At 43.5% G+C, this 15004-nt stretch overlaps 1 protein-coding gene across 1 annotated transcript in view; it reads right to left on the bottom strand.

Annotated features, from left to right (window-relative positions):
- The window catches only part of MARCHF11 (membrane associated ring-CH-type finger 11), a 114375-nt gene extending 104108 nt beyond the window's left edge, over positions 1 to 10267 (bottom strand). The window contains exons 1-2 of the mRNA XM_068990792.1: positions 9746 to 10267; positions 8405 to 8560 (exon numbers count right to left, since the gene is read on the bottom strand). Of these exons, the coding sequence (XP_068846893.1) occupies positions 8405 to 8560; positions 9746 to 10267 (678 nt within the window). The remainder of the gene's footprint in view (positions 1 to 8404; positions 8561 to 9745) is intronic.
- Positions 10268 to 15004: the final 4737 nt, after the last annotated feature.

Genomic DNA, 15004 nt, shown 5'->3' with positions numbered 1-15004 from the left:
ACATGCATTGCCCAGGTGTCATTATTCAAAATCAGCTTTGTTGAAGAGATGAAAGCTAGGGGTGGGGGGGGAACAGGTTTTTAGAGTCACTTTCAGAGCATATATACCTAAAAGGAGGGACTGAATAAGAAATATCTCCCCAGTAAGTTCTCACTGACTTTACACAGCAACGTTTTTGTCACGTCTTCCCACGGGACTGCTTCCAGACCACCTCTCCTTATGTGGGACTTCATTTGGCTAAATCACAAGAACAGTTGTTCAACTATAAGTTATGGGCACAGGGAAGATGCTGTCAAATATCCAAGGATACAGAAAAGTACAAGCCACGGTGCAGTTTGTCTTGGCAACGTCCTCAATGTCCGCTATCCATTTACTTGCAATTGTAGGCGATTATCTTGTCCGTTCCCTGCTGCTCTGAAGGGTCAGAAGCACTGTAGCTTCACCCTCAGAGTCATCCCATCCTACTCTTAGGAGGTCCAAAAATAGAAGGAAGCTGAGTTTCCTTTGTTCCAACCCCTTGAGCAAACGTCAGTCACATCACAGCAAAGCCACACGCCAAGACAAAGCAGGAAATGAGTAAGGGAGAGATGGTCTGTTCCCTTGCGGCATCGCCCTGCGTTGGGGTATGGTACTCACCAGTGGAAAATCATTTTGGAAGTTATGTTACAACTGTACAAACTGCTCATTAAAAAAAAAAAAAAAATCCATCACCTAGTTTTCAGCCAGGTGGCAGATTTCACACCAAGAAAACTACCCAGTAGACATTCTTAGCAGTTCATCTACACCCGCGATCATACAGTAAAATTTCCAACAAATTATTCAATTTCTCTGAACAAATGCTAGATGAAATCCTTCAACCAGTGACAACCTCAAGAAACCAAGTGTGTCACACATGGGTAACTTCACATTCACAGAGTCTTTTTCATGACATTTTAGTTTTTGAAAAGAGCAGATCTGTCTCACTGGAAACTTTTTTTTTATTCTAGGTTTTTAAAAATAGACCCTACTTTTAAGATTTTTTTTCCCTATGGTCTGAAGAACCAAACATATTTTCCCAGGCAGATTCAGATAGGAGTATGAGGTCAGTTTAAGAAGGAGTTGAAAATTAACTGTAGATGGCTAATGGGTGAGCAGTAAATGCAACTTAATTTCCTTAAATCATATTCTCAGCACAGAAATACGAACACGACCCCCATGATCTTCTCTGTCTTTCTAAAACACCTGCTCATGTGTTCATCCACTCATGCCTACTACAAATACTCACTGAATGCCCACGAAGTGACCAAGAAAGTGACTGCCAAGCTACATTATCTGTGTTACCTCATTTTTTTCTAAAGTCTGTCCCACAGATTTTTAGGGGCAGATTCGTCCTCTCCAAGCAGCTGAGTGGAAAGGCCAAGAGAGCAAAGCAGAGAAAGGTGTCAAAAGGAAGATATACTTGAAAAGAGCTAGAATGAATGTAGAAAAGCAGACACCTGTGGGAAAGAAAGTTCTGGAGAGTATCATCCATCAGGACTGCATCATTCCTGGCCCTCTCTCCATAAAGGACAAAAGCAAGCACCAGTCCGCGATACCCTGAAGGGTCTCCATCTTTTTTTTTTTTTACTATCATCTTGGAACCATCTGGCTTTGAAACAGATTGCTAAATTACTGTACACACAGCCCATACAGTAAGTAAGATGGCTATAGTAGTAGATGCAGTATAATTTACATGTTTTATTCACTAGAGGATTATTAATCTGTTCTAGTGCAGATTTAACTGGGCAGTGTTTAACTGCAGTAAAATGCAGATCTAAGTGCTTTGAGAATTAGTAAGCAAATGAAACAAAAATCACTTCAAAGGCCAGGGAGATGCCTCATGATGTGTTCTTTGTTTATTTTGATATTTTTAATTACCTATTATATACATCAGTACATGTATTTAAATATTAACATTTCAGCACTGTTTCTCAGATATTCAGGCATGGTAATAACCACCCCCCACGTGTCATTTGCTGTGAAACCTACAGAGATGCCAACAACAGCAACAGAGAAAAAGCAAAAGTGGTGGCTTCACCACTTCAGTCATGTTGAATGTATGCAGACATTCTTAATCCATTAAATGCAAACGCCTTGAGTATTTCAACAGACAGCAAGGCTGATAAAGTTCATCTTCTGATGTTTTCCTAATACATTTCCAAAATCACAGTCAATTTTCAATGATAGTTTGTCAGCTTCTCTTACTTCATCAGCTACGTCATGAGAACAACTTAAATCACCTCTGAAGGAGGAAATACCCCTTTCACGACAGAGCCCTGTTTAGCAAAATAATGATCATGGGGCCCTCGAGAAGCTCATTAAAGGTCTATAAATGCTTTGTACACATGTAGTCCAGAAGCTGTACCTTAGAACGGTAGCCAAGGTGAAGCTGCCTCGTGTCAACTTCATCTCTAATTCAAAACTATCACAATGAATCCCATCAGGAAAAGAACATGGATAAAAATGAAAACTACTCTCATTTCAAGGAGTCGCTCCAATCAGTCTCACTGCTAGAAGACTTGGCGCTGATAGCCCATTGTAAGAGCTTCAAGGGAAAGCATCGGGGCAGACTAACAAAAATGTTATTGGCTGGTAAAGATGGCTGGGGCCCTGTTATCTATAAAGGCAGGCGTCCCACGTGGCAGTCTCCGACCCTACCCCACAAGCCCTTTGCCAGTCGTTGGTGCCCCAAGTAACAGGGGAGGAAGGAAAGCTGATGGATACCAGATTCACCGTTGACTGATGCCAGACCACCTGCCTGTGCCCTCTGTGACTGCCCCCCAGGATCTCTGGAGCTTCTTCGACCTCCTGCTTATCACACACACCCAAACTCAGGGGTCTTTCCAGAGCGTAAACACGCAATGCTACTCAGTGACACTGGAGGGTATTGCCTTGTGCTTGGCCATGAAAAAGCATCTCTCCAATTATAAGCAGACTCCAACAAAGACTCATGGGGAGGAACAGCTGGAGGGTAAATATGCGCCCACGAGCTGAGATCATTTTATATCTCACTACATCTGATTTTGTAAAATGCTGATTCCTTCTTTATTTATAATAACCAATCTGGTCAGAAACCTAGGCGGGCTCTCCTAGAAAAAGCAGAGAGTAAACACGCAGGGATAAAGAATGATATGGAAAGAAGAGTCAATAACTTTATTTCAGTGACAAGAGACTGAAGGAAACAACAAGAACTGTTGCTGGGAGTGAGCGAGGGTCCCCATCGCTCAGCCAACTGAACAAGTAAATGTCATCGCAGTCGACATTAAAATGGCACCTACTATGTGCTGGCACTATTCCAAGCATTTTACAGGTATATACATATTTAATCCTCAAAAAAATGTATAAAATAGATGCCTTTATTATCTTTTAAATATGAATTAACTGAGGCACAAATAGTTAACTCAGCCAAGGTAACATAGCTACTGCCTTCCATTAACATTTTATTTTTCTATGTTTAGGCATTATGCTGCTGCTGCTGCTGCTAAGTCGCTTCAGTCGACTCTGTGCGACCCCATAGATGGCAGCTTACCAGTCTCCGCCGTCCCTGGGATTCTCCAGGCAAGAACACTGGGGTGGGTTGCCACTTCCTTCTCGAATAGATGAAAGTGGAAAGTGAAAGTGAAGTCGCTCAGTTGCGACCCCATGGACTGCAGCCCACCAGGCTCCTCCATCCATGGGATTTTCCAGGCAAGAGTACTGGAGTGGGTTGCCATATAATCCATGTCTTATAGCATATTTAAAGTTTCCCATACAATGCTTCATCTAGTAAATATTCTCTCTTCAAACATCTCTAGTTCTTGAAAAAGTACTGAAAGCATTCATAAAGCTAAATATACTTGCTTAATTAATTTAAAATATCACCAACATCTCAAATTTGATCTTATATGTTCTTAGATTGCACTAATTTTATACCACAGTATGAGATTCAAAACAGAATCAGCTTTTACTCTTAAAATTATCATTAATGCATCATCTTGAATATGGTAATCAATAAAAGATTCTGCAAGGAGGTAGTAGGAACGTAAATGCATGTTAATTACTTCTAATGTCTTAATTAGCTCCTACTGCTAATGATACAGTAATTAAGATTTAAATATATTCTACAGGCTACATCAGATTTCTGTTGGGTCATGTTGATGAGCATCACTAAAAGCTCACAAAATGGGGAGGTTTACACCCCAATTCTCAACGAATTCTAATCTCAGTGAGAAAAACAAGTAGAACTAAGGTTTTAGACTCATTGCAACATGTTTCCTGCACACACACATGCTTCTTGGTTAGCTGTTCCTTTCCTTCTCTGTCCCCACATCTCTCTGGGCACCAAGAGGAGCATCATGGCAACAGTCACTTCTGAAAGTGCTTTAGTGGATACATCGAGCACTGCCGATGGAGTCCAACTCCCATCCATCTTTTAACTTTCTTTATTTCTGATCCCTGAAAGGGGAGTTATGGTGGTACTTGTTGACCGATCTGGACCTGATGAGGGCCAAATGCAAACACCAGGGTAGGTAGACGGCACCATTTTGGAAGCTACCTCCACAGGGGATTAAAGATGTCCACTCTTTTTAAAGAAGGGCAGGCTCCAAAGGTGGAGTCTATGTTTTCTTCTCTTGAATCTGGTTGGTCCTCTGATTTGCTTCAATCAAGGGAATGCAGCAGACATAAAAACTGGGTCATAACAGACCTGTAACTTTTACTTTTATGCTCCTGGAGTCCAATCATCACACCCAAATCACACACAGAAAGGAGTGAAGCACCAGCTGACAGCCCCAACTGAGCTTCCAATCAACGACCAGCACAAGTCAGTTCAGTTCGGTTCAGTCGCTCAGTCGTGTCCGACTCTTTGCGACCCCATGGACTGCAGCACGCCAGGCCTCCTTGTCCATCACCAGCTCCCAGAGTTTACTCAAACTCGTGTCCATTGGGTCAGTCAAGTCAAATAGTTACCCTTCTTGGATGTTCCCATCCAGTCAAACCTCACCGCTCTAGAATGATGCCATATTGGAGAGGAACCTCCCAACTGATCTCAATCAACCCACAGACTCTTAAGAGATAATAAACGATGGATGTTGTTTAAACCACTAAGTGTGTGAGGTAGTTTGTTAAACAGCAGTAGATAAAGCCTTTCCAGACCATCTTCGAGACTCAGGCTGAAACCAGTGCCTGCTTGACTCAGCATAACACAGGATAAGTCGTGATGAACCCAGAAACATCAGGATGGCTATGATGAAGTTGAGAATAACACTTTCCAACCAGGGCACAGTGGCTAAGGCCATGGACCTCAGAGCCTCAGACTGTTTGAATCTTGGCTTTGTCTTTTACTAGATATGAGTGTAGTAAAAAGTACTCAACTATGCTGTACCTCAGTTTCCTTTTGTATAAAATAGAGATAATAGTCTCTACCTCATTAGTTTATTTTAAAGATTAAACATCAATAATAGAATATGTAAAGCACTTAGAACAGTGCCTGGCACAAAGTAAGTGTTCAGTAAATGCTTTCTCTTACTAGTATTACTTAATCTTTTTCCCTTCTACATCCAAGGAACTACCCACTCACAGCTATGGGAGGGCTCTCTACTTAAAATGAAGGGGTTCAGAAAGTGCAAGGGACGGACATGACATGGTTCCCGTTTGATGCTATACCATGAGGAGATGGATCTCTGCCATGTCATAAAAATATGAGTGCGACAAATGCTAAATTTGATTAGCTTCACACCAGAGGAAACCAAAACTCAGAGTAAATGCTCAGTGTGTGGGTCATCAATAACAGATATGTCAGTCAATCATTCAAATTTTATCTGAGGATAATCTGCTCCTAGGTATGGCAATCTATGCTATGGGAACCTTATAACTGAGTTCTGTTCATTAAGAGTACTGAGCTTTATAAGCACGTAATGCAGTCCTGGAAAGTTGTGTTTTCAGGCATGATCTGAACTATCATCATCATGAGCTCATATCAATTTTGTTTCTAAATATTATTTTGTAGTTCACTGGAACAAACAGGTCAGGCCATAGATTATGACAATATTTGCACATGTCATAATAAAATTAATCCTAAATGTATTAGTAATACTAGGTTAGCTTTTGGTTTTTGGTTGTTTTTTTTTCCTCTTGATTTTTCAGTCATATTACATACACACTTTGGGGACTTGTTTTTATTAAAATAACTACTGGTTTTTAAAATGAAGCAAAACTACTGATTTTTTAAATGAAACAAAATACAGTAATAATCTATATACTGCTATAGGTTTAGAATTAGTAAATATCATTTTGCCCCAACCCTCTGTCTCTTCTATTTTAAAATTACATCAAGTGCCTATTTTTATTTACTTTAGAATTAACCACACCAAGCGAATTAACACATTGTGGCATAAGTTGAAGTTTTTTAAATACTTAGCAATCTATATCAGCTCTGGAACATCTGACCGTAGCACTTCTCATGGGACTTTTCACTGGAGCCTCAAGGCTCTCCATTTCTCATCTCCACACATTCTATTCATAAAATTATTATAGATTCAATTATACTACTCATATCCTGTTATTTGGGCATGGTTCCCTCTGCTTTTCAAGACAATTATGACAGATCTATAAATCGATACCCAAGTAGGTCAATCAGTTAGTGGTTCTGAGAAAATATGTCAGGTTTGTGCCTATCTTTACCACCATCATCATTCATTCACATTAGTTATTCATCTTCTTTCAAAATTATTTACCAGCCTTAGGTCAGCTTGAGAAAATTCATACTTTTATTTCATGCCAGCTAATCATCCCTTAAATGGTGAGTATCAGAAATGCAAATTAATTGCAAATTAAAAGACACTCTTTGGAAGGAAAGTTATGACCAACCTAGATAGCATATTAAGCAGAGACATTACTTTGCCAACAAAGGTCCATCTAGTCAAGGCTATGGTTTTTCCAGTGGTCATGTATGGATGTGAGAGTTGGACCATAAAGAAAGCTGAGTGCCGAAGAATTGATGCTTTTGAACTGTGGTGTTGGAGAAGACTCTTGAGAGTCCCTTGCACTGCAAGGAGATCCAACCAGTCCATCTTAAAGAAGATAAGTCCTGGGTGTTCATTGGAAAGACTGATGCTGAAGCTGAAACTCCAATACTTTGGCCACCTCATGTGAAGAGTTGACTTATTGGAAAAGACCCTGATGCTGCAAGGGATTGGGGGCAGGAGGGGAAGGGGATGACAGAGGATGAGATGGCTGGATGGCATCACCAACTCGATGCACATGGCTTTGGGTAAACCCCGGGAGTTGGTGATGGACAGGGAGGCCTGGTGTGCTGCAGTTCACGCGGTCGCAAAGAGTCGGTTGGACACGACTGAGCAACTGAACAGAACTGAACTGAATTCAGCTTCCATATTCCTACTGCCATCACTAACAATTCCATCTATTTTATATTGCTCAATGCAAACTAAATTTGGTAATTTAAAGTGAAACAGGGAACATGGGACTTTATTACTTTCTCACGCTCCTACCTTTCAGTTCCTCTTCCTTTTCCTTCCATTACCTCCTTCATTTCTGTTTTGAACCTACTCTTTTATATCGGCTAAACGTCAACCCCATGTCACTATAAGACCTTGTCGATTACACACTATTCTGCTTTAGTCTAAGACGTCTTTCTTAGTATCATTTTACATCCCACCAGTCTATTCCAAGAACCTGAATCTGTTCCACCATTAGAAAAAAAAAAAAAAAAGCTTATCTCTCCAAGAATTTTTGTTTGGTTATGAGCATTATGTGATCGTGTGATTATGCACTAAAATTTCTAAGAATATATAAAATTTCAGTAATATTATTGAGAGTAAATGTTGGGAATACTTCTGCATCCACTGTGTAGTTGAACAGAGCAATGAATGAAAGTAGCCAAAATAAAACTGTGAAAAAATACTCATATGAAAAAGAAAGTCTGGCTAAGTGTAAAAGCGGCTCAGATTAGAAATAATGGATCCCACCAAAGTTTCCAGATTAGTAAACTTTTGCTTTCCTTGCATCTATCTCCTGTAAATGGAGCCCATTTAGAGTTTCAATGCTTAAATTAACAAAATACTACTAAAATAATTTGTGTAACATTTCTAATTAATAAAATTGAATTAACTGGAGTATAAGACATTTTTTTACCTACCTGCCCATTTACAAACTAGGATGAGTATAATTTCATCCATAAACAACCAATTAATAAAGGAAGCCATTTGAATAAAAATGGCTTTGGAGTTTCTCAGGTAAAAATGTTACAGACTTCTCAAAGCACATCTCTACAAATTCTAAATCTTGGTTTTAGAGTGATGTGTATAGAATATCTTAAGTAGCATATGCAGATATCCTCATGCTTAGTAGCAAAATGACTTCAAGGGAAGGAAATTTCACAACAGTTTACCTGGCAGGGTTGTTTCATTTTAATGGCTGTGACATGGTATCTGTAACAGCAGAGTTCGCAGGTCCAGGAACCCCTCTCACTGATCCATTTTAGCAAGCACAGCTGATGTGTATACCGAACAGACCCGTCACATCGGCAGGGGTTCAACAGCTCCCCCTGAAAAGAAAACAACTCAGCATGAATCTTTATGTTTGTGTTTTTGTTTTAAAAACCCAATACTTGCTTTCTTTTCTTGCAAAGCAATTTACTCAGAAGGATACAAGCATCGAACTCCATCCTAGAAAATGAAATTTAATTTTTATATCTCTGGTGGGAATGAAACTAAAGTCTTAAAACTATTTCAAAGATATTACTTAGAGTCATGACATAAATGTTCTACCAACATACAAAATGTCTGCAAGATATAGCTCTCAATACCCTTGGGGAAAAGCTGTACTATTAAATCTCTTTAATAACTTTTAAGTGGATGGTCAGATGCATTTCCTCTGCAGTTATTCTTAATCATTGCTAAAGAAGAAATGCATGCCATCCCAGAAAGTAGCTTGCAATAGCATTATGCTTTTTTTTTTTTCTAAATGTAGTATCATAAATATTGACTTAGGGCACTATATTCCTGAAAGCTTACATGTTCTTATGCAATTTCCTTACTTATAAAAATATTAAACCTAATGTTTTCTGAGACCACACATTTCATAAGAGAGATGTATATCCTGTTTACCCCGTGATTACTTGCTTATAAGTTTGCATGCACCTCTAACGGAGTCAATAATTTTAGAATTGTGTTTCTAATCAAGTACATTGTTGGCTAAATAGGCTTTCTTTCACAAGATCAAAATCCATTTTTATGTGTCCTATTAAAAACTCTAACATGCTTTTCACATCAGTGAGACTGAGTCACCAAAATTTGCAATAAGGAAAGACTCTGCCCTTTTTGGTTTTGAAGTGACTCACTCCCTGTTTGTGCTCTAAGGCTATCTGCCACACGATAAACTTGTAGATAAAGGAATATAGGTTGGTTTCTATGTATAAACCAAATCCACTTAGTAATTCACAAAAGAGATACTTATAGCATTATCACTAAAACACCTGAAGAGTGTGTAACTGCAAAACCAGGTAGGAAAAAAAAAAAAGTGTAGACCAAATCAAGCACTATTCGCCACCGGGACAAGGTTATTTGCCTTTGCAAGAAAGGGACCCTGGGTAGCCGCCACGCAACCGCTCATCCCAGGAACGCAGAAGCGGGCGCTGTCCTTGGTGCTGAAAGTCGGCCATCCGGACCGAGAGTCAGCCCAGCCCTGCCTGAGCCCACCTCCTTCTGCCCCAGGTCCCGCCGGGGCTCACCTGCTCAGCGCCCTGGAAGCAGATCTTGCAGATGGGCTGGTGGTGCTGATGCTGGTGCCCGGCGCGCTGGTCGCCGCCGCCGCCGCTGCTGCTGCTGCGGCTGCTACACACCGAGCGCGTCTCGGGCTGGTCGCCTGCGCCCCGCCGCTCGCCCTCCCCACCCGCGCCGGCCTCGGGCTCCCCGGGGCCGCCCTTCCCTGCCGCCGCCTCGGGGACCGTCGCCTCCGGAAGGCGCCTCGGACCTTCGCCGGAGTCGCCGGCCGCAGACACCTCCTGCCCTGCCGGCGGCGGCGGCAGCTCCTCGGCGCCCCGGTGCCGCGGGACCACCTCCGCTGGCGGCTCGTCGGGCCCCGCGCGGCGCTCAGGGGACGCGGGCGGCGCCGGCAGGTAGCGAGGGGGCGCGGGGCCCGAAGCCGGCTCTCCCGGCGGCGGCGGCGGCGGGGGAGGCGGCGGGGGAGGCTCGGCGTCCCCGCTCTCCGCCTCGCGGCGCCGGCCGCAGCTGTGGCCGCCCTCAAAGCTCATGGTGGTGCCGCCGCCGCCCTCCTGCCAGCCCGGCAAGCGGGCCGGGCTCGGGCTGCGGGCTAACGGAGAAGGGAGGAGGGAGGGAAGGAAGAGGGGGCGGGAGGAGGGTGGTGACGGGGGCCCCGGGCGCCTGGGACTGAGGGGCGGGACGGGGAGGGGACGCGGAGGGTCCGGCGGCGGCGGCGGCGGCGGAGGCTGCTGCTCCGCGGAGCCGCGGGCTCGGCTCTGATGGAGGCGGTGCCGGATTCGGCAGCTCGAGAGAGCGGCGGGGCCCGGGGGGGGGAGGGGGCTGAGGGGGGAGCGAGGGCGGGGGACCCGGCAACCAGGGGAGGGGGAGGAGCCGCGCCGCGAAGGGGATGGGCCCAGGAGGAGGTATTCGGCGGGAGCCGGCGCCCGGCGGTAGGTGGGGAGGAGCCGGGGGTCGTTCCGGGGAATGGGGAAGGGGCGGGGGTAGGGGGCTAGCGCAAACCTCCGGTGAGGTGCAGAGACGGCGGGCGGGATGGAGTTAGGGGGAGGCGGGTGGGGGAATCCCTGGGCCGCCTTCCGCGACCCCGCCCCGGGGCCGCTCACGTCTGTTCCGGGGCGGATTACCCCTCTCGGAACCGCGCAGCACTGCGGCTCCGGTGGGTTGCGGGAGGGGGGGTTGGGGTGGCGGGTCGGAGGCCACCGGGTCCAGAAACCGTTACCAGACGGGCCCGGGGGATGCCCGCGGGACGGGGCGGGGGCGATCGAACCCGAGACCCGCGTGGGAATGGAGGCGGGGTGCGGAGGGCTCGCGACACTGCTGCCCCTAGCGCGCCCCAGCCGCCCCCTAAGCAGGGGGCGAAGGAAAGGGAGCGCGGGGCCCTGGGGACTAACGGATGCTTCCCCTAGACCGCTTCCAGCTCCCTGAGCCCTCTCCCTCAAGGGAAGGACACACTCACTGACCCTCCGGAGCCTCCAAAACAGAAGTCACTAAAACCTGCATCTTCCTTCTCTGCCCCCCTCGCCCTCTCCCTCCTGCAGTGAGTATCCTGGTTTATTTGAAAATATCCTGGTGACACTAGAAATATCATGTCCTAGAGTGGTTCCTCCTAGTGAACCCTGATGCCACGTTTCTGTGGCGGGTGGTCTCTTTCACCCTTGTCATAGAAAGGACTCAAATGACACCTCTCCTGCAGAAGTTGCTGCAGCCGTGGATTTCGATTTTATGCACCTGGAAGCCAGCCAGTTTCTCTGGAACTCCCCTCCGAAAAGCCTCCTCTTTCTGCAGGGCAACAAGCTCAGTTCTTTTCTGAAAATAAACTACCTTACCTGCAGGAAACTAGACTCGGGGCGGGGGGCGGGGACCGGTGCACATGCCTAGTTTCCAAATTCGTACAGTGTAAAATCACAAAGCGATAGATTTATATACTGCAATGTGTCTATTCACAGCATCGGTTTTTTTCACTAGTGTAACACTTTGATGTCTTTGACACAACTGACTTGCTCTCCAGGCAGTCGTTTTTGGCTGCATTTCATAGCTGTAGAGCCAGGATCAGACAGGCAAAGTTACTTGTTCAAGGTCACAGAACTATTAACAAAGAACTTTTGAGCTCCCTGACTCCAGAGATTTTCTGACTCAAACACCGAATGATTTTTCCCCCAATTCTGTTTCCTGCCTCCTAAAACAATATTGTATTAATAATACATGGCATGTTTGGTGGCACTGACTTCTATTAATAGCTAGATGTTCTTGAATGATTAAGATAAACTACCAGCCTAATTTAATTTTTCCACTATACATTTGGCAGTAAGAAGTATATTTGGTTTAAAAAAATAATAATCCAGCTCTTTCAACAGAAATTGGTTTGGTTGGAAAGCAGAGAAGTAGTGAAAAAGAAGTCAAGAATGCTTTGTCACAAGTGATTCCAGATGAGAGTTCCCAGAGATATCCTCTAACACTTAGCCTCCTCCAACTAGCTTGTTTTCGGTAGCAGAATGGCAAGCAGCAAGCACATTGAAATAATAGTAATAATCCTTGAATGCCCTAGGAACTTATCACACTGAAGAAATATGGTTGTAGATAATGTTTCATTTTCTGTCTTCACCTGTCAAAATGACATCGCACAAGACTGTACACTGCCACAAGTCGTAATCTGATCATAAGCCCTAATCCTAAATTCTTGAATTAAAAGGTGTCTAAATTGTTTTTTAATCTCCCTAAATAATTCAGTTTACAACTAATACATTTCTCCCAAATATGATGCAGTCCATCATTGTTTGAAGAAAAGCATATAAAAGCTGTGAGTTCTGGATAAACAATGCGCAATGACTCAGGCAGCAAAGTAACATGGATAAAAGAGTAAACTGGCCACAATGCTAGATGTGTTCTTTCAGTTGATTGTTGAAAAATAACTCTGGTAAGAGAAAATTAACTTTCCTTATGATGATGAGTAGCCATGTAAAAATATTATCTGCTAGCATCTGCCTGGTGGGCTGCTGTCTATGGGGTCGCACAGAGTCGGACATGACTGAAGCGACTTAGCAGCAGCAGCAGCAATCTCCAAAGATGACCTGAACAAAGGGAAACTTGTTGGTAATCTTCACTTAACTCGGTGAGTCTTCAATGGATCAAGGGAAAAAATACCTTTGTAACCTTGACTGCATCCTCTGCCATAAATATATAAAAACAGTGGAGTGTACTGAAAGGATAAACCACTCTCAGCTGCTGGCACCCAAGTAGGAGAGCTGACGGAGAGACACAGACATCACATAAAGAACCACAGGGCACCCACAGCCACTGACAGCCATCCAATGGCTGATGTGCATCCACCAACTAAGAAATGGATGAAGGGAGAGGCAATTCTACCAATCTGAGCAAACAGAGAAAGGCACATCCGAACTATACAAATGAAGAGAAAGATCTAAGTAACACAGGTAATGCTTGAAAAGTCTCCATCCTCATGTTTTTGCCCACCCCACCCACCCATACGTGCAGAGTTATACTTATCTTTACCAAAGAAGGCTTTTCATTATGAACATGCAAACTCTTTAGACATCAGGAGTCTCTTGAGTTGAATCCAAGGATGGAAGAGAGATGGAAGGGCCTCAGGCAAGCATGTCCCAAAAATTTCTTTGGTGATATTAATGGATATCTGTACGATTTTCTCCTTGAACTTCCCTGTGACCACATCTTGAAGGTGTCCCCTGAAGTCACCTCGGGATATTAGGCAGAAAACAGTTCAAGCTACACTAGGTCAGAGTTGTTTCAGGAATGACTTTGAAGCTACACTAGGTGTGATGACCTTGATCTGTCCTCCAATAGAGTTAGCCTGAAGAGCTCTTTAAAACTGCCTTTCAGATGGACCTAGAGATTATCATACTAGACAGAGATAAATATATGACATCACTTATATGTGGAATCTAAAAAAGATACAAATGAACTTATTTACAAAACAGAATATAGGCTCACAGACATAGAAAACAAACTTATGGGTACCACAGGGGAAGTTGATGGGGGGAGGGAAGGAACAAATTAAGAATCCAGGGTTAACAGATGCAAAAGACTGTATATAAATGCATAAACAACTTACTGTATATCACAGGGAACTATTAATATATTCAGTATCTTATAATAGTAGAAAAGAGGCTGAAAAAGAATATATATGTATGTATATGCATAAAACATATACGATGATGCCTATATATCTGAATATATGTATATACATACATAATATACCTGAATCATAATATACCTGAATCACTTTGCTGTACACCTGGAACATTGTAAATCAAGTATACTTTAATGAAAAATATTTAAAAGTTGCCTTTCCATTAAGTTTAACTATTAGAGATGTTCCAAAATTGTTGACTTGGCATCTTTGGGGTATATTTATTTATCTCTGTGGTCATCGAGTACAGTACAGAGAATTCTCAATTGTCTTCAAATATCTGAGAGAAAAGTAGTTGAGAACTCAATATATGATAGAGCAATGAGGTTATGTTGTGTGAGTGGGAGGGTAATTTTAACGAGGAGAGTCAAGTGTAATCTGTAGGTTGCAAGTACTTGGGGCAGAGAACAGCTTCATTGTATGCTAGAAATGAAGCAGAGTCAGCACCATACCACACAATGCCATGTACAGAAAAGTCCACAACTTATATCCCATATTCTAACCTCTTTACTGAATTCCAAACTTCTGTGTCAAACTGTCAGTATGACTGCTCTACATAGATACCTAAGAGTATTCCAAACTAACCCAGTCCAAAAGCAAACAACCCTAAACCTTCCCATCTCCCGATCATCATAATCAGTAAACCAATTCTTCACTCATCCGGGTACTTAAGCCAAAATCCTCGGAGTCATCCTTTGGCTCATACAGTCAGTGTGGCAAAAAATTCTCTCACATGTACTTTTTTTATAGTTCAAAGTTCACTGCTTTTCACCTCTGTTCCCACCACCCCAGTTCAACCACCATGATAAGCCAGGTTTATCAAAATAGTCTCCTCTCACCTGCTTCTTATTCTTGAGTCTATCACCTACAGCAGCCTGGATGATCAAATGAAAGTCCAATCACGTTATCCTGCTGCTCGGTACCCACCAATGGCTTCCCATCCCTCTTGGTGCAAATGTAAAAAATCTTAGCATGCCCTACAAATACTCAGTGTAGCTCCTGGCTACATCTCTAAAGACATCTATCTCTATATCTTCTCCACCACCCTCTCCTGGTCCTTGTTATTCATTCCTATCATGCTGGCCTCCTTGCTACGCTCCAAGTT

The sequence above is a fragment of the Capricornis sumatraensis genome, chromosome 18 (assembly GCF_032405125.1).
Source record: "Capricornis sumatraensis isolate serow.1 chromosome 18, serow.2, whole genome shotgun sequence".
In the NCBI taxonomy this organism is placed as follows: domain Eukaryota; kingdom Metazoa; phylum Chordata; class Mammalia; order Artiodactyla; family Bovidae; genus Capricornis; species Capricornis sumatraensis.
This window is presented reverse-complemented; position numbering and strand designations above follow the sequence as displayed.